This window comes from Chlamydotis macqueenii, chromosome 9 (assembly GCF_036417535.1).
Source record: "Chlamydotis macqueenii isolate bChlMac1 chromosome 9, bChlMac1.mat, whole genome shotgun sequence".
Classification (NCBI taxonomy): domain Eukaryota; kingdom Metazoa; phylum Chordata; class Aves; order Otidiformes; family Otididae; genus Chlamydotis; species Chlamydotis macqueenii.
In genome coordinates, this window is record NC_141564.1 from 5,389,137 (window position 1) to 5,408,836 (window position 19,700).

The window sequence follows — 19,700 nt, forward strand, 5'->3', positions numbered from 1 at the left end:
AATTTAGACAACTTTGCTTGTAGGACACAAGAAATGAGGCTAAATTTACCTTCCTTGAGATAGATACATAATCACGGAGTATGACTTTCCTTTTTCCTTGATTTTCTTCCAATAGAAAGCAAAACTTTATTCAGGGTGCTGAAGGGGTAGAGACTCAACATGCTGTTTACATGACAAGTGGACTGAAATACAGAGAGAGCATGTTTCTTGGGGCAAGAGTAGGAGGTTATCTGCAGATTGTGTCAGCAGGCTGCAGAAGTTCGGTGCAAGTGGTACCAATGTTCATCCTGAAAAGATATGGTAGTGGGAAAGAGAGCTCATTTATACGTCAGAATGTCTGGGAAAGACACTGGGGTTTTACTTCCAGCTCTCTTTGAGCGTACTATGGTAATTCTAAATGCTTGATTTTTCTTACAGATCTAATAGTTATACATTTCCTCACACAGGTGGCTTTTTAAAAGTAGAACTGGCTTTTTAGAAGTAGAACCAAAGCTATACTGCCTTTCAAACATCCTGTCCTAAAACAGAGGCACTTCACTGTTAAATAACACCTGTAATTTTTCGTAATTGCAGCTCAGGGAGACAAGATGAAACAGTGAGGATGTCCACTGCTTCTCTTTTTTTGTTGATTTTGCTTGCTGTCCTCCTTGTTCCTTGCAGCGTTTGTATCTTAGCATGGTTCTTGTGCTTGATCTGATTCTGTGTACTTTTATGTTTGTGCTACTTAGTTTCTTTAATTGTACAAAGATCTTCAGTATATAAAGCAATTATTTGATTTACGTCTTGACCATGAGTTCCTCTGTGACTCGAGCTCTTATTTCTCAGTACTAACAGAACCAACTCATAGGACAAGTACATCGTGTTAGGTCACCACACTTTGTGGAGTGTGTTACTGATGCAGTGGGGGCCGTATTAGTAATAGTCAGAAAGTTTATTTGGCATAGAGTCTTCCAGAATAGGACTTTCATTCTGACTGAAATCTTTAACTGAGTTTGAATGGCAACAATGTCTAAAAAGCAGCATTAACCTGAAACTTTTGTAAATGTAATGCCTCATGGTGAATTTTTTTTTTTAAGGGAGGGGAGTGGTAAACATGCAAATATGGAGACAACAACAAATACTAAAGTTGAAATATGGTGTTGTTGATACTTCAGATGTAGTTTCACCTATAATAAAAGTGAAGTATATGACTGCATGGTGGAGTGTGATAATTTTTCCCTCCTTTCTGTGACACTTCCTCAAATGTATAATTTTTGTTATTTTGTTCAAAAACTACAAGAGTTTCCAAATGCAAATATTAAAGAATTCTGAGTACTGATCTCTTGCTTCATAATTTCTCCAGTTCTACTCAGGAAGAAAATAGGGTTTCCTATTTACAAAGAAAATCAAATGTAGTTTCAAATTCACAATTAATACAAAGAATTTTAGTTCACCTTTAAGAAGGTACTTGTTGTAAGACTGGAAGGAAAGGTGTCTAGAAATTAGCATAGGGCAGGTAAAGGAGCCTGTGTTTAATTTTTTCACAAGATGTCTTGGCACAGGCTGCGATAATCTTGTCTGTCAGGGGTATCTGTCTGTGCCCACTCTTTTTTTTTTTTTTTTTTTCCCCCTTTCTTTTTTTCTTTTTTTTTTTTTTTTTCTCTTTATGGCAAATAGCCAACCTGTTGGCAACTAAACTGAGCTCTGGGCCATGACTTACTATTCAAGGTGAAGGAATAAACCTGAGAAAGACAGTTTATCTTGGCTTTCGGGGATGATCAGTCTAGATCCACTGTGGATACTTTAGCACAAGTGATGGTCTTAACAGAACATGGAGTAATTACCTGAAAGGGTAAAATAAGCTTTGCTTCTGGTCTGGCAGAAAAGAGAACAATTCCTCCTAGACAATGGAGGAGCAGCTCTGACTATTTTTGTAGGGGGAGATTACTTTGATACTCAGCTTCTTTTAGTTACAAAAAAGCAAATGGTGAATCTGAAGCTGGCCCAGGTTGGTCAGCACAGCACAGGTGAGATTGACCCTCCATGAGGTAAGGTTGATAAAATCAACAATGTGCTGGTACCATGCTATTCATAGTAAAACTGAGTTGACTTTGTTGTTACCTCAGGCTAACTTTTTGCTAGTAGTTACTCCACAGGGAGAATAAGCAGCTTTAAAAACAACAAAACCAATCTAAAACTGGAAGGAAGTTAATTAATAGTAGTGCTGTGGGTGCTTCAGGAATAAAGCGACTGGTGACATAAGCTTGAGTCCATTTAGGAATCATTGCTTGAGGACCGAAGGATTTATTTTTTCCTGTTTGGCCCTCTGGGACATAGCTAAGGAAGCTTCTTTCTGTGTTTTATATATTTATTTATTTATTTTAACGAGATATAAATATAAGAAGCATAAGTTTTAGTAAGCTGGGAACAGCTTTTGCTTTAACTTGTGTTTTGGAATATGGAACTAGTCTTGGTCTTTTTGTCAATACTTTAGCTCAGTTGAATTAGCTCTCTTCAGAGTTTTTCATCTGCTAAGGCTAATTTCGAATTTGTATTTTGATGGTGAAATGTTTTAAGATTGTAATCTGTGGAAGAAGAAACATAACTTGAGTTCAAGTATGTGATCCCAAATGTTATACTAGATGATACTTACTCTTCAGCTTGTATGTTCTCAGAGGAGTGAATGGTTGATTTGGAAATACACTGTATTGATATCTGTATTATCTAAACAATGTTCTGACAATAAATAAGGGTCATCAAGATAGAATTTTGGAGAGTTTCTTATGTTTGTAAGGGGAACAGAATTCAGTGAAAAGTGATTCTGAGCATTGCTCAAGGAACCAATTTAGAAGTTAAGCTACAATAACAGTAAATACTTTTATCAGTAAATTTTTTTTTTTGCATTTCCTATCACTTTGTATTTGTAGTCTTTATAACTGTTCTTCCTCTGTGGAATATGTATTTTACATGGTAGGACTTGTATTGTGTTATTAAATGGAACTGATTTATGTTTCATAAATAATTTCTTATCTTGCTTATAAAATGATGTTTTGGTTTTTTTAATAGGAATATATTGATGATACTTTCAGATTTGGAAAGTTCGTGATTAATACATTCATTAAGGTGAGTGTCTTATGCTGTCCCCAAGAAAGTGATTTATAATATCAGTTCTTTCTCAGTGAGTCTGAACTGATTTTTTTTGTTGTTGTTGCTTTGTATGCTTCCTTTGAGCTGTAATGTCAGAATGCTGAAAAATAAAAAGATACTCAGGGCATTACATTTCTAAAGACCGGTTGTGTAAATCATGAAGCACATAGAAATTATGTGGCTTCTCTAAATGTTGGGAAACTGAAATTTAGTGTAGTGTTCTGTATAAAGTGCTACATCTGCATTGTTTGCTGTTTATTAAGAACTTCCAGTCTTTTGATTGTTCTTGCAGGTGCAAGAAATTTTAATGATGAGGAAAATTCTGAGATCCAGAAAACAAAGTAGCTAGTGTTACTCAGATAATCAGGATGATAGCTCAGGAGGAGAAAGAAAAATGTTACCCTTCTAAGCTTTGACTAAGAAAGCAGGTCATAGCTTCCAACAGTATGCTTGGTCAGTTGTGCTCTACTTTCTAACAGGCCGATACTATTCTGATCTCTGTTTGAGGGGTTGAACATATGGCATCAGAGATACTGACGTGCATGTTTATGTTAGATGTGTGAGAAGCTGATGACAACTCAGGTGGGATGTGCGGTGGATTAAGAAAGCACAATAGACAGAATTGTGGAAATATTTTGAAAGTGAAGAGAAGTTGATGGTTACTGGAGCAAAAAAGGGAAACAGCTGAGAGTTTAAAGGAGAACAGTGGAGGCATGTCATCTGTGATGCAAAGAAAATTTATCCAAGTGGTTTTGTTATATGTGTTCTGATGATGGGAGAATATTGGCCCAAGACAGGAAAGGGGAGGACAGCAGTTCTGGATAGTACTGTAATATTGCAATATAGATGAAATTGTAACTGATATTTTGAAGATTAATACTACAAAGTCTGCTTAGTCTAAATGATTGAAAAAACCCCAAACTTTCTTTTTCTATGGCTAGAAAATGTGTTCTGAATAGGTGTTTAAAGCTGACAACGTTCTCTTTTCAATGCTGCAGCTGTGACTTCATTTCTCTACAGAAAGTGAACTTGGTTGAGATCCTGTAATACAGGTGTGTTTCCTACAGCAGGTTGTTCATTCTTTTCTAATATTTGAAGTCTGCTATGCTTAGGCTAGATATATCAAAGGAAATGTTGTCACAAGTTCTATAGTCTTTGTATACTGATTCAAAATTAGACTTCCTTCTGTGGAAAAGACCTTCTTGAGATGCCATACATGGAACTCTTTTCGTTCTCTAGCATTTGGACATACTCAGTCACCTGTATGTTTCCTCTGATAAATAATAGGAAACCAGAAGATTAGTTTTAACTGTCTCTAATTCTACTCAAACTAATAAAATGCCTGGTTTGAATGACTTGTATTTCATGTTGAGTAAAAATTGTTTTGGCACAGATTTGTCTTAGCTTTCAGTTAAATTCTAGAAAGGCTTATCATGAGAATTTTGAGTAGTTTACAAAGACTGGTTTTTTTTTTTATTTTTTTTTCTTAATGTCTTCCTAAATGCATTAAGTAGATGAAGCCAATATGATACTCAATTAAAATGGTACATGCTGCCACTGCAAACGTCCTCTTCGAAGCCAGACTTGGTTAAACCTTTTTTATTTTTTTATCTAGAAAAATGTCTTGATGGAGGTCATCTAGCTAGAGAAGTGCTACATCACTTCCTAAATAGTCAGGCAAGACCTTGTGGCTAATTTCTTGTAGATCTTTAGTAGTGAAGGTAGAAACTTAACTCCATTAAAGAAAAATAGATTACAGGGAGATGAGTTAGTGTGAGGGAACTAGAAGAGCTGTCTTTAAACCAGGATGTAGCAAGTGCTGAAAGACATTCCATATTTTCAGTGTCCAAGCTAAAAATTGAAAAATCTGCGAGTAGCTCCAGATATGGCAATTTCTAACACTTCTCGTGGTTGGAGATGCAGGGCTCATAACTTAAATCCTGGTTTATCAATTTATGATAAAGACAGAGGCAAAAGATTTAAAGAACCAATGCACACAGATTTCTATCGCAATCTGAGACTTGTAGAACTCGTGTTGGCTTTGTGACATTATGCAGAATGGAATGTTGTGAATAAATTCTTCCTTAAGTCTGGCCAACACAAATGTACTTTTAACAGTTGGTAGACGTGCAGCATTTTAAATTAAGGCATGTTAACATGGGCTGTCTTCCAAAATGGTTAGCTTGGGATTTGAACACTTCCAAATTTCTGTTTCAAACATTCCTTCTGCATATTCAAATGAAGCACTTAAAGTGATGTCACTGTTTGCCACACAAATGTTGGTCTTCTGAACTTCTGATTTTTATTTTAGTGTTTCTTTGTGTTACATGGCAGTGGCATACACCAACAGACTTAGTTTCCTCGATTTAATAGAAAAGCTTTCAGATTTTTCTTTTCCATGCTGAAATTCCTAGTGTCTTTCTTGGGAAACTGTATTTATTAGGAAGAATAGTAGTGTTGATGGACTTCGTTAGTACAGACTTCTGAGTGTAAGGAAACACTTCTGAAGGTTTGTTTGGTTTTTTTTTTTTCTTCCTCCACTGTGAGGGTGGATGAGTGAGCACTGGAGCAGATTACACAGAGAGGCTGTGGAATCTCCATCCTTGGAGATATTCAGAAGTCATCTGGAGGTGGTCCTGGGCAGCTTGCTCTAGGTGACTTTTGCCTGAACAGGGACTTGGAAGATGACCTCCAGATGTTGCTTTTGATGTCAAACCATTCTGTGATTCAGTGAATTGAATTTTTTTAACTGCGTAGGAAATTCTTTTTGTTCACAGTAAGCCTACAGCAATGCTGATGAATTTAGATCAGGTGTTAAAATGGTAATCTAACCAAACTACTTAAGCAGTTGGAGCTCCTGTTGACTACATCAGACATTTTTCTTTATTATCTACTGGAGAGGTTGGCCCTTCATTGTTAGTGGCTGTGTCAGCCCATGCAGGCTATGTGCCTAGTACCATACCATACCAGTAGTGAATTGGAAGGGTTATTTTATCTAGTGTAGAAGATTCTGTTATTTTAAAACTCTATAAGACCTTACTTTAGACCAAAAATGTTTAAAATGCAAACTTGTATCTGATTCCTCTGCTGGTTGACAATTTCATGTTTAACCAACATTTATCTGCATAGGCATGGCATAACTGTGAGCATCTCTCTGGTATCTGTTTGAAGAGGACACTGTTGGGGGGCCCAGGTATTTCTTTTATATTTTATAGTTATAGAGGTGTCCGGATGCTTTAATGGTCAAAGATTTCCAGTAGAAGAGGATGAAACAAGAAATAAATGCATGTGGGACACTCTGGACCTAGTCACTTCATGCTTTTGATGCTAGCTGGGAGGGAGCTTGATAAACACTTTAACCAGCTTTTAATAGAAAAAACAGGTAAGAAACATGCATAATTGTTATGATTTATGTTAGTAGAAAGATACTTCTCCTCCCGTCCCCCCTAGAGCTTATGCAGAAAATATATTGTTCTGTGTTTTTTCAGTCATATATATACTCCTTCAGAACTATTTTTTGGATATAAACTAGGAGTTACCTTATTTGAAGCTAAAAGGTTTTTAGCCAAAACCTATACTTACTCTTAAATTCAGATTTGAGTTTCTTCACTGAGGGAACAATCTGGTTGGAAGCCTTCTTACTATGGATGGAAGGGCATTGGCCTGGTGCTTTTGCTGACCTCTTTCTGTATAGGTGCTGCTGTAAATTCAGGGTGACACATGGATGGCTCTGGACCATGGCTATGTCTTGATTGGTTCCTCTGTTGTAGTGGCAGCAGTAGCAGTGGTTAATTAGGATCACCTTTATAAAGATATTAATAACCCATTTAAATCCTGTGTTCAGGATTCTCTTGAACTGACAGGTGAATCCTTATCAAAAAAATTGTGAAATGAATGCTGTGAAATTCAGATTTTGTGGCAGCACTTTTGATATTCTAGATGTTGTTGATAATTTAATTGATGTAAGTAGAAAATTGACTTACACCTCATTCCTTGTTAAGAGCAAAAATTGGTTTTGATGACTTGCAGTGAGATGAGGAATCTAGTAAGAATTTTTTAAGTTCAAGTTTATTTTTTTTTTAAATTCAAAAAGTCTTGCAGGAAGCTGAGCATATTTGGTTATTTTTTCCTACAGTGAAGTCTGAGAATACTGCCATCCTTTTTCTTTTTTTTTTTTCCCCCTTCCTAGAAAGTGTCCTAGTAAAGGTATTCTGTTAATTGTTCTGTCTTTTGCCACAAACTGAAGCTCTTGATGTTATCGCTGGTGAAGTTGTACAGTTAGAGAAGTCATTTCTTGGATAATTGTTTGTTTTTCAATGCTTTTTCCTAACGTTTTGCTACTACTAAGCATTTAATTATTGTTTTAATTGCACAGGGAGAATGCATTCATTGTAGATGTTAATTTTTAATTTTCTCTAAAACTGCATGATATGATTAAACCCCTGCTAGTTACTTGTCTTACAAATAAGAACTTTTATCATTTTGCAAAGCAATCATCCAGAAGACATATGGAACTCTTCTTGTTGATAAGATCTTCAGTAAAACCAATTCCTGACCATTAGGAATGTCTGCTATTGGTGCTAGTACAGTTAAGAGTCCCCAAATATTCACATATCTAAAGTGTAGTCATAAACTGTGGTGTGCCTCTTGCTTTATTTGGGAATATTGGTAAGTTCATATTAGTTGCAAATTTATACTCAAGTCTTCAGATATTTTCCTGTTAATCAGTTCTTAAATTAGATAACTTTAATTCTTTAAATGCCAGTACTATACATGATATTTTCCATGTGAAAAGAAACCTGGAAAAACCTATTCTCTGAGTGTAACCAGATGTCTGCTGACACAAGATTTTTGAGTTTAAATGCTGTAGCTTCAAAAGAAATTTGCCTCCTTGGTGTTCTACAGTCCTACTTAAGAGGGCTTTTCAAAAACATAAAAGCATTATTTCTTCAAGCATTTATCCAGCTGTTTCCATTGTCTTACTGCATGATAAAGGAGCTACTGTAGCTAATGAATAACTAGATGTTTCCTGCACACATGACTTGGCATACCAATACCTACACTTGTCCTTAGTACTAAGTGGAATTCTCATAGAAATATGGAATGGTTTGGGTTGGAAGGGACCTTTAAAGGCCATCCAGTCCAACCCCCTGGCAAGGAGCAGGGACATCTCCAACCAGATCAGGTTGCTCAGATCCCCATCCAACCTGGCCTGGAATGTTTCCAGGGATGGGGCATCCACCACCTCTCTGGCCAACCTTGGGCCAGTGTTCCACCACCCTCAGCATAAAAACTGTTTTCCTGATGTCCAGTCTGAATCTACCCTCTTTTAGTTTAAACCCATTACCCCTTGTCCTGTCACAACAGGCCCTGGTAAAAAGTCTGTCCTCATCTTTCTTATAAGCCCCCAGAGCCTTCTCTTCTCCAGGCTGAACAGCCCCAACTCTCTCAGCCTGTCCTCATAGGAGAGGTGCTCCAGCCCTCTCATCATCTTCGTGGCCCTCCTCTGGAGTCATTCCAACAGGTCCATGTCCTTCTTATGTTGGGGCTCCAGAGCTGGACGCAGTACTGTAGGTCAGGTCTCACCAAAGCAGAGTAGAGGGGGAGAATCACCTCCCTCGACCTGCTGGCCACGCTCCTCTTGATGCAGCCCAGGATGCGGTTGGCCTTCTGGGCCGCAACTGTGCATTGCTGGCTCATGTTGAGCTTCTTATCCACCAGCACACCCTAGTCTTTGTTCTTAGGGCTACTCACCTGTATTTGTGCCTGGGATTGCCATGACCCAGGTGCAGGACCTTGCACTTGGCCTGATTGAACTTCATGAGGTTTGCACGGGCCCACCTCTCCAGCCTGTCCAGGACCCTCTGGATGGCATCCCTTCCCTCCATTGATTGCACCACCCAGCTTGGTGTTGTCAGCAGACTTGCTGAGAGTGCACTCAATCCTGCTATCTGTGTCACTGACAAAGATGTTAAACAGCGCCAGTCCCAGTACCAGCCCCAAGTACCAACTTGTTACTGGTCTCCTCTTGGACATAGAGCCATTGACTACAAGTCTTATAGCCATACAGCCAGTTCCTTATCCACTGAATGGTCCATCTGTCAGAGCCATGTCTCTCAAGTTCAGAGACAAGGATGTCATGTGGGTCAATGTCAAATGCTTTGCACAAGCCAGGTAGATGCTCATCTCTTATCCACCAACACTGTAACACCATCATGCGCTGCATCAGGATCTTGGAGTTCTAGTCTTTGCCAGAGTGACTTTGGGAGATTTGCTCTGTCTGGAAGAGTGGAATGGTTTTTGTGAACCAGCTGCCTTAAAATCAAGCTTAACTGGTGCCAATTTAAAATTAAAAAGATGTTTTTATTTACAGAGTCAAAGTAGACAACCTCCCTTTAAAAGCTGAGAAAGATAGAGTGGAAAATAAAGAAAAAACTGGCTTAATGTTCTTCTCTAAAGATCAAACCTAAAAGAGCTCTTTCTCTGTTTCCACGTGACTGCACTTGCTTACTGAACTTGGTATGAGAGGCAATTACTTTCATCAAACTGTGGTAACAGGAGAGAACCTCAGACTGGGAAGGCACGCTAGCATTTACCTTTTCATTCTTGTTTGGGTATTGATTGGAAATTTATTAAAGCATATAAGTGGAATGAATATGTGCAATTTAATTTGGCATTTTGACTGAGATTAGTATCAACGTTAATTAATCTCCCTGGGATGACTGACCCTCTGTGCTCCTGAAGTGTTTGCATGGTGCTTGCGTATGCATGCAGATATTCCACTTAAGGTCTTCCTCTGTCTCAGAGTAAAACTGTCTAGCCAGATGCATTAGTTTTTATCTAAAATTACAGGCACAGAGTACGGTGTAGGACAACTGCCAGTCTGTTCTTTTTTTTTATGTTCCAATCCCTTAGAAGATCTCTCCAAACTGATGATATGTTTTAACATTGCTACTTTGGGGGATCTTGGCTGTTTTGTTTATTATACAAACTCTTGTTTTAGAAACACTCCTCTCCCTTCTTTCCTCAGAAACTTTTGGAAGCCTATCATAATGTTTTTCTTGTTCCTTTCTATTTATTATTCCTGTATTACTTTACTCTGCTATGTGCCTCTGACACTGAGGCTTTCGAGATTTTGAAAAAGAAGAAATTTTGTGCAATACTGACCTTCAGTGACATTAATCTTCCAGTTTTACCTAAGAATACCATTCCACCTCAAGGAGTTGAGCCTATTCCTCTTGAAAGATACCTTTAAAAAAAGTCAAAATTCTATCTTCTCCATTACTGGGATACTCATTCTGACACCATTGTTCTTGGGCTCCAAATTGTAATCATTGTAATTCTGTAGGAACTGTATAGATACTGACTGTGGGCAAGGCTGCAGAAACTCCAATACATTGTTAGTTACAGACAGAAGTAGCACAACTTTAGTGTTTCCTGACACAAGTTTCTACCAGGTACCAAGAGAAAGAAAATTCACATGGTGTCTCCTATAGACTGGTACCTATTTCTTTTCTGTTGGCAATTCTCTTAATTAGAACTCATTCCTTAAAAAAAAATACAATTCTTGAGCCCCTGAAATCTTGCCTAACATTGAATTATTCAGCTATTGTTCAAGGATGCACAGGAAATTCCTCAAAAATTATTGGACAGCTTATATTTATATTTTGGATATGATTCTCTCCCACTTAAGGAAGCATTTTTGAAGTCTCATACAAATACCTGTCAGAGGCTAGCCTAGGTGTCAGGGAAAGAAGACAGAAGATGAGACAATGGATGATATTTGGAGGTGGAAAAAATTATTCATCAGTGGCTTAACAGCTCAGAGTTTCAAACTGTAAGACTCTATATGCTAGCTGTTGCACAATTTCAGTGACTCTTAAACTTCCAAAGATTACAGAAAAGACTTTGGGGAAATAATTTTCAAGGAAAGGTTGTTTCAAAAAAAATTTGCAGGTAACTCTTGAGACTTGAAAATACTACGGCATATGTAATATTCTTTGGCTTCAGAAATCAGAAGAAGAGCTTTCTCAGGCTTAAAAAGTGAAATACAAAATGTTTGCATTCAGAGTAGGAAAGCTGTGGTACAATTGTTGCTCTCCCCATAAATAGCACAATTTCTCTGATGCATGCATTACTGTAATATTGGGCTAATTATCTTTAGAGAATTTAGGGCTACACTAAGAGTTTGTCTTCTGGCAGTTCATGCTTATGAACCTATCAATAGTGATTTCTATAGTTTTCTTTAAGGGATTTAAGTATATCAGCTCAAATTTGGGGGATTTTTTGAGAACTTTTTTTTCCATACCCCTTAAAAAACCCCCACATAACATAGTTTACTACCAGACAGTGTTGTTTCAGTTATGACAGTATGCTTTCCTCTTGTACCTAAAGATTTTTCTAAGTAGTGTTTGGTCAGAAATATAGGAGGAAACCTCTACCTTTGGCACATAATGTAGTATGAGGAATGTTTGATCTCACGTTAAATTCCTAAGTGTCAGACCTTTTCTGGGATTCTGTGTCTGTCTTTTTTCTGAAAGTGTCATTTTAGTAATGGGGTTAACTTGTGTAATTTTAATGTGCATAAGGCATTTATTTGAAGTGGACAAAATGCTGTAGATGATCTCCAAGGTTACCATTAACCTTCATAGAGAAGGTAAAAAGCTATCCCATTGTTAGCTGAGTAGTTTGCTGGAGTACCTTTACGCACTGAATCCTCTAGAGAACTTTACAACCTCAGTGCCTTCGGAGAAATAATAGTACCGATGACACATGAGAAATGGCTTATTGAGAGTGGGTTCAGTTATTTAACCAGACAGATGCTCTTATTTCTGTAATACTTGAAGTAGTGTTAAGAGCAATTCCTGGGTGAGAACAGATTAACATATTAGTAAAATGCTCCTTACCTTTACAGTAACAGGAGGATCGTCTCATGTGCTGTCCATGTAGGTATTCCCACTGCCGCCTTCTGTATTCACTCTCCTGAGTCCTTGGAGGTTTTCAGTCACTCTCAGACAAAATGAGTCATGGCTTGCCCTGCACTGTTAAGCACAGGCCACGATACTGTGGTAGTAGCTTGGGTACCACTAACCAGTCAGGCTCATTAGGAGCATGTGTAGCGAGAGTGGATAGAACTTCATTAAAATGTCTAGCTAAGTAAGGCAAGTGAAAGTGGGAGCTCTACCTACCAGAGAGACTAAATCAGAGATTAACTATTTGATCTAATTAATCATTGGCCCCCAGAATTATGTGCCATTGTGAAATAATACTAGAATTTCATCAAAGGGTAAATATTCTTTTATTGCATGTTCCAGTTATGTAATTTTTAAGACAGAAGTGGCTTACTTAGTCCCAAAAAAACTGTTAGAGCTACTAATGTGTATTTTACTGCCTGTATACTACTGCTCAATACAACGGCATAACAGAATATCTATTTATTCTGGATTAGAACACCTGAAATGAATTCATGCAGCAGTGAAATGTCAGTATATTTTACTCTATTAAAGTGGGGGTTTTTTATTATTACCTATATTGAAGTACTAGTGAATAATCTTACAAAGAAAAAATATTTGTATACCATTACTGATGGCTTAAATGAATGTCTTTAAACTACACTTCCTCTTTCAAATGAAAACAGATATCTTTGCATATACTGTGGCAAAACGAGGACACGAGTGGAATTTTCTTCTGAAAAACTCAAAATAAATGTAAAATGTCTGGAAAAACAACAATTAGAAGGGTAAGAAAATAGTTTCAATTTTTTTTTGTGGGAGAAGGGGAGTTGAATAGTACTGTGTTTTAAATGAATATTAAGTTAATATTTTCTGTTACAGGCTTTCTAAAAAAATATATATCTATATTTACTTGTGTTTAAAAGGAAGCTGCTGCAGTTAATATTAGCTAAACTTAGTTGCAGATTTTTTCATTGACTTTGTTATTGTAGTTAGAGGCTTATTAGTCAACAATTGTAATCTTGAATATTTTAAAGGAACAAAGAGGAAGAAACAAACATGGTTCTGTTTTAAAAACAACCTTTTTCCCCCCTGATGAGTTACATTGTTCAGACAATCTTAGTTCATAGTTTTGCCATGTTGTTGTCTCTATGGGTTGCTGAAATAGACAAGGAAAGGAGTCAGATTAAATATTTTTATTTTATTCATAAAGTTGAACTGTTCTCTAGTACTTTGCCTTTAATGACTCTTCAATATTAGTCTGTTCTCAATCCACTTCTGTATACACTCTGATTTTGAACCTAGTGCACTGGAATTTACTTTAAAAGCGGGGATTTGTTGTGTTTTCAGTTTACTTTTCTAAACAATGCAGAATCCCCCCCCCCTCCAATTAGTGGTAATCATAGATAAAATTATTGAGGCTTATTTGTGTCTTAGAATTTTGTTGTTGATAAATAGGCAGGTTTGTGTACTTCAGTTTCCCTGTTTCTACTGTATGTTCAGTCTGCCTGCCTATGTAGCTCTTGTACAAATAAAGAAATGGAGAATTGATCAAAATGGCAGAACTGATCTTAAGGGGAAAAAAAAAAGATGATGTATTTAAAACAAACAAACAAAAAAACCCCACCACTAAACCAACTGAGGAATTCTTTAATGTGTAAATGGAATCTTTTGTTTATCAAGGTAAACTGAAAGCCAGGGGAATGGTTTCACTGAAAATAATAATAGCTATTGTCCAAATCCAGGCAGTAAAATTGTCAAGTAGTAAGTAGGAGAATAGAAAACAAGTGAATATTTAAATTTTTAATGAGTTTTTCATGTTTATTCCACTTCCTCTTTTTGTGTGGGTTTCTACTAAAAACAGTAAATACCTTTTCCACAATAAAACATTGTTAGATATGCAATTATATTTAAGTTAAACTTTTCACTGTTCTAATGCTGAATGTATTAACCACATTAAACCACTTTTAATTTCATCAGTCAGTGAGAATGCCAGTTTGTCAGATAAGGAAAACAATAAAATAATTTTTTTCTTCCTTCCCTTCCTCCTCAGATTTGTGGGTCTGTACTTCCAAACAGAATTTGTACAGAGAGAAAATTCTGAATATGGCTTGATTTGCTCTTGATCTTGGCAGTGTTTCTAATGAATGTCCCATGGACTCAATCAAGTTCAGGGGGTTTTACTCTAGCACTGAGGAGCAGAACCCTGACCAGCAACCTAGTATCAGTGAAAACATTTCTTTGTCGTTCTCTTTAAAAGAGCAACAGAAAATGAGTGATTATTCTGGACTTGAAAATAATCATAGCCAGATGATTGCTGAAGATTCAGAAATTCAGACAAAGTCTGAACACTCTCATGAAGTTCTTCAAGAAGATATTGAAATGAGCAGTGGATCCAGTGGAAATGACTTCAGTGGAAATGACACAAATGAAAACTACTCAAGTGGACATGATTCTCATGGCCATGAATCTGATGAAAATGGGAAAGATTCAGCAATGCTCATGGAATCTTCAGACTGTCATAAAAGGTAGTAGCTAATATTAAATAAATTTCAGTTTTATTTTTGTCACTAAAGGCTTTTTCAATTTGAATCTAGTTTCTGAATAATAACTATGGTCTAAAGTGTACCTTCAGATTGAAGCTGAATGTTCTAGTTAATTTGTAATCTTGTATGATGTAAATTGTGTAATATATTATAATTCATAAAGAGAAGGTCTCTAGTGTTCTGCAAGGCCAGCTTCATGTGAATCTTCTCATCATTGTATGTTTAATTGGCCTTATTTATGTATTGTCTTGTAAATCAACTTCTATAATTGTATATCAAAAAGTGTCAGTCTGTGTGTAAGGAAGCAACTGTGCTATTTTAATCTTTTAGATAATAACTTAGTGTACAGAGCAAAGCTACAGTAAGAGCCACCTTCTTAGACAAATATGTAACAGCTATAGTTGCCATTTTTTGTACCAGGCAGAAGCGTTTAATTTTTTTTTTCTGGGTACCTATAAAGCTAAAATGAACTAGAAGTTGTTTGTTAGGTTTCCTAATATTAATCTCTTTATATCTTTCCTTGCTCTAGTTCAAGCTCAAATGCATTTAGTCTGATGATTGCAAACTCTGAACACAATCAGTCTAGCAGTGGATGCAGGTAAATTAATGTGCATATATTTTCAGTAATTTGCAATGCTAAATGCTGAAAACTAAATAGTGTTCTGTTTTGGTTTTTTTATTTATTTTGGCTAAACATGGAGGAGTACATGAGAAATCCTGTCTCTGATTCTCTTCCTGTCCATAATCAGTAGCATGTCCTATTAACCACTTGGTTGATTTAGGGCTTTTTGTGGCTGTTCCATGCAAGTTGTCTGATAACCTTTCAAGTCATCTCACTCTGTTTTGATTTCGTAGCTTAACTCCGTAACTTAATTTTTGTGGTGTACTTTGAATATTGCTTGAGCTTTAGTGTTGGGTTTTTTTTTTATTGTTGTTTGTTTGTTTTTTTAAGCTTTCATTTACGTTTTCTGCTCTTCAGAATTTAGTCTGAAGCCCTTGCCTGGGGACAACCTAGTAGTGTTTTAACATCAGAACTCACCCAATGAGTTGGATGTGTTCTGATGTCCAGCAGCCATATCATCTGCCTCTCCTGTGTTCCATTTGCCAGGATTCAAGCGTCAAGTCTGTAAGGATAAACCAACATCAGCTTCAGGAATCCCTCTGTATGAACTCTGCTTCTGACCCTGATAGCCTTGAGAAACCTGGTGGCATTGAAGGCTCAAATCTTGGACACTTCAGAGTGCCCTACTGTATTTGTTGGGTTTTTTTTAAATCAGTTTCTGATCAGGAAATCAAAACCTGATCCTGAGCAGATCAAGGATATCCAGCTATAGCTTATTGATGTTAAGACCCCTATCTACATGTAGCTACCTAAAAGTGTTTCTACCTGATGCAGTTCCTAGAGAAGTGGTAAATTAAAATTACCCCTTTGCACCATTTGGTGCTTGATGAGCTTATTTTCTGTGTCTGCCTCTCAGGCCCCTGGACATCTTGTTCCATGCTGTATTTTCAGCTGGAAATTGTGTTCTCAAGTTCATGTTGCTTAGTATGAAACAGTGAACTAACGGCATTTCTTAATCTCCCTTTCCCATTGATACCATTTTCTTCACTGCAAGATTTTTTGAGCGGTTACTTACTACAATTTTTCTGATACCTCTTTATTTTAAATTTCATTAGTAGCTCTCTGCTCAGAAATAAATAGGAATCCAGATGGTACAGTGTTTTCCTCAGCTGTTAGGCACAGTGCTAGAAGGTAATAGAGCAGAATCCGACCATCTTTCGGGAATGGGAGACTGAGTATACCTAGAGAATGATCTTTAAAGAGAAGACTAAAATAGGCTGATAAGCTATAGGTTTAGTCTTTGATTCAAAGACTACTGGGCTTTGGATTCAATATCAACACCAACCAACAACTTAGTTTAATATCTGTAGACTCCTTTTCAATTCACGGTTGACATAAAGCAAAATGGAAAGCTCTTGTCCTTATAGAACTTGCTTATTCTGTCTTCTGCAAGTCACACCTTCCCTGTGGTTGGCTGCTGTGCCTGACGCTACTGATCTTTGGAAAAATATTTTTGAGTTGTATAACTTATTTTCCTAGGAGGCCCATCTTCTAGACTTGCTTTTGTTGTAGGCTAATTTGGAAAGGCTTATTTTCTTGCAGAAGAGTCTGAATAGTTTGATAAAGCATACTCAGAAACTACTAAACCAGCAGTTTGCTCAGTTATTTCATAATCTTTTCCCTCTCACTTCTTCCCTACTGCTAACGTGGAGTGTTCTTCTATTAACAAGGCCCTGTTTGATTGCATCAGTCCAAACTGTCAAGCCACATTGTACACAAGCATGAACATAATGTTTCCCAAGGGAGTGCTCTACTCTTTTTGTCTTATCCCTTGCCATTATTTCTCAGTACAAAATGACCACTGATTAGTGAATGCTATGTTTCTCATAGTGCGTTGTGATGTAAGCAAGAACAATGTGTATTCTCTAGTACAAGCCAGCTTTGTAACTTCCCAAGCATTTTCAGTGAAATACACCCAGCACCTGTCAGATGATTGATCTACCTGAAGAACTTCTCAAACTTCCCAGAAAAATGTTCAGAAATCCTATTGCAAATTACCTGGAAGCTGAAGCTGCTTTACTGAGCACTTCAGACAGGGCAGTGCAGTTGCCAAGACTATTGTTTGTACAGTGGTTCTTAGGGTAACCGCTTAGAGACTACCAGCCATGACAATAAGGTGGTAGGAGAAGACCTTCCTTTTGATGGGAAATAATTTGTTTTCAGGAAGGTTTAAGAAAAGCTCTAGAATCCTCTTGATTGTTGTGACTGATTAGTTTTTAAAATCTACTCTAGTGAGAAAGACGTGACTTTTCATTTTAACTGCTTTCTAACCACTTGCCACTCATCTCTGTTATCCTCCCTTCCCTTCTTTTCTCTTCCTTTTTGATTTTGTCAGCACCTCTTAATAATGGGGAGAGATATCGGGAACTGCAAAGGAAGGTGATAACTTTCTGACACTGGCACTGATAATCTTTGTAGTTTGACCCTCTACACTGAGACAGCACTTCTGAACATGTGCCTGAGAAATGGAATGCAGTTTCTGTCTCCAGCCTCCTCTGATTCTTTCCCCTACATATTTAGTCAAGTTTCCTTATCTTATTTAATGTATTGCCATGCTTAACTGGGATACGTTGTTCCAAGGATTTCTCCATTTGTTTTGTTAACTTGATGCTCTCCCACTACCATTCCCTTTTCAGGGACCTTTCTTATGAGAACCTGCTCGAACAGGAGGTGAAGACTTGAATGGACCTCCTGCTTCTCTCCTTTGAAGTCCATGAACATTTCTATGAGTTTGAATTTGAAAGGAACTAAGGAAAATACCACTAAAAAGGGAGAAGGGAGACTGGCAAAAAAAAAAAATAATTCTCTGGTGCTTGGGTATAGGTACTGTTGCACATACAGAGTACATTTTACAGTAAGACTTCAGGTGGTGGTAAATAGTTTTAAATGATTCTAGCTAATTTAAGAATTATTGTAAGTTCTGGATGTTGATACTAAGTACAGGAAAAGTTAATGTGGCTAGCTGTGTGACAAGTGTCAGAGTATATTTGGGCTTCTACGAGGATGGTGTGTCACTTAAAGCATTCAAGTGACATTTTATTTTTTGTCTTTAATCTTACAGTAGTGAACAGTCCACTAAAGCCAAAACACAAAAGGAATTGCTGAAAACATTACAAGAGCTGAAAGCTCATGTTCCTTCTGAAAAGAGAATTAAAGGCAAATCTAGTGTCCTAACGACGTTGAAATATGCCCTTAAAAGCATTAAACAAGTTAAAGGTAATCAAGTATGATACTACCTAGATAATGTCAACCTGGATAAAATTAAACATATAAAATAGGAATTTAAATGTGGTTGTCTGTGTAAAGCTAAGTCTATTATGTTTCAAAACTTCTCTAAACAGATGTTTTCATGGTGTTCCCACTTTTTGGCTCTGTTAACTTGTGTTCCTTTGGGAGTTAAAGCAGCTCTCTAGATCCTTGCTATTTATTTTACTGATGTTTTGTTGAGTTAGAAAAAGAATTTGAAAACAATTTACAACCTCATGCTATTTGAACTGTCAAACAGACCAAAAGTATATGATCACATACATATGGATATATTAAGATGGGTAAATTTACTTGGGTTACTGATGAGGAAGCTCTAGCGAGGAAAAACTAATTTGGAGTAGTACCTAGATTTCCCAACTGCCCATTCTGTGCTCATGCCAAAGAAGATTTTGGCCATTTACTGCTTCCAGGCTAGATATTTATTGATGATATTTTTAATTCTGAATATAAGTTGTTTAATGCTCTCATGCAGCCAATGAGGAGTATTACCAATTGTTGATGATCAATGAATCCCAGCCTGCTGGACTCAATGTGTCATCTTACACGGTGGAAGAAGTTGAGACTATAACTTCAGAATATATAATGAAAAACTCGGTGAGTATGATGACCCAAGTCTACAGTGTGTATTGAAAATGTTTTCTAGAACTGGAATTCTGAGGCATGCATTCTCTTTACAAGGTAAGAGTTGGTAGCTAGGCCAATAAGCTGAAGAAGATGGCTTTTGCCTTCCAAGGGATGTTGAGTAGAAACTGTGAGCTTTGACAGACTTTGCCAGTAGCATCTTGATCTAAGCTTTTTTTTTCTGTTAGTAGTCTAAACTCCTTGCTCCTCTGAATTGTACCTTGTGCTTACAGGCAATGGTGTGACATATCTCAGCATCCATGTGATATAGTGCACTGTGAGACATTGTTAGTTTTCATTTTAGAACATCTGCTGAAGTTGGAGAGTTTCTTTCCAAATTTCAGTCAAGGCACACTGACTTGTTTCAACTTATCCATCAGTAGGGGTTATTTGATGTTTCACTAGTTCTTTGTGTTAGTGTGACTGAAAAGTGACAAAAGTGTTGGAATCACTGTGTTGTGTCCTATTCTGTGGTCTTTGTCTTGTCTTTGCAACTGGTTTAGGCTCACTGTGTGATCCAGTGACACTGTGTCTAGATAAGAACAGCAGTGATGATCAATGTAGTTT

At 37.1% G+C, this 19,700-nt stretch overlaps 1 protein-coding gene across 16 annotated transcripts in view; it reads left to right on the forward strand.

Moving 5' to 3' along the window:
* The window catches only part of PER2 (period circadian regulator 2), a 52,967-nt gene that overhangs the window by 5,249 nt on the left and 28,018 nt on the right, over positions 1–19,700 (forward strand). For 2 of the 16 annotated variants that reach the window (XM_086754258.1, XM_086754257.1), the window contains exons 2-9: positions 3,046–3,102; positions 4,125–4,178; positions 6,256–6,508; positions 12,764–12,865; positions 14,131–14,605; positions 15,153–15,221; positions 18,307–18,461; positions 18,985–19,106. In XM_086754258.1, the coding sequence (XP_086610384.1) occupies positions 14,232–14,605; positions 15,153–15,221; positions 18,307–18,461; positions 18,985–19,106 (720 nt within the window). In that variant the 5' untranslated portion in view covers positions 3,046–3,102; positions 4,125–4,178; positions 6,256–6,508; positions 12,764–12,865; positions 14,131–14,231. Of the gene's footprint in view, positions 1–3,045; positions 3,103–4,124; positions 4,179–5,667; positions 6,509–9,499; positions 9,646–12,763; positions 12,866–14,130; positions 14,606–15,152; positions 15,222–17,881; positions 18,069–18,306; positions 18,462–18,984; positions 19,107–19,700 lie in introns of those variants that run through there. The other 14 variants (XM_086754263.1, XM_086754262.1, XM_086754259.1 and 11 more) reach the window with 13 other exon arrangements.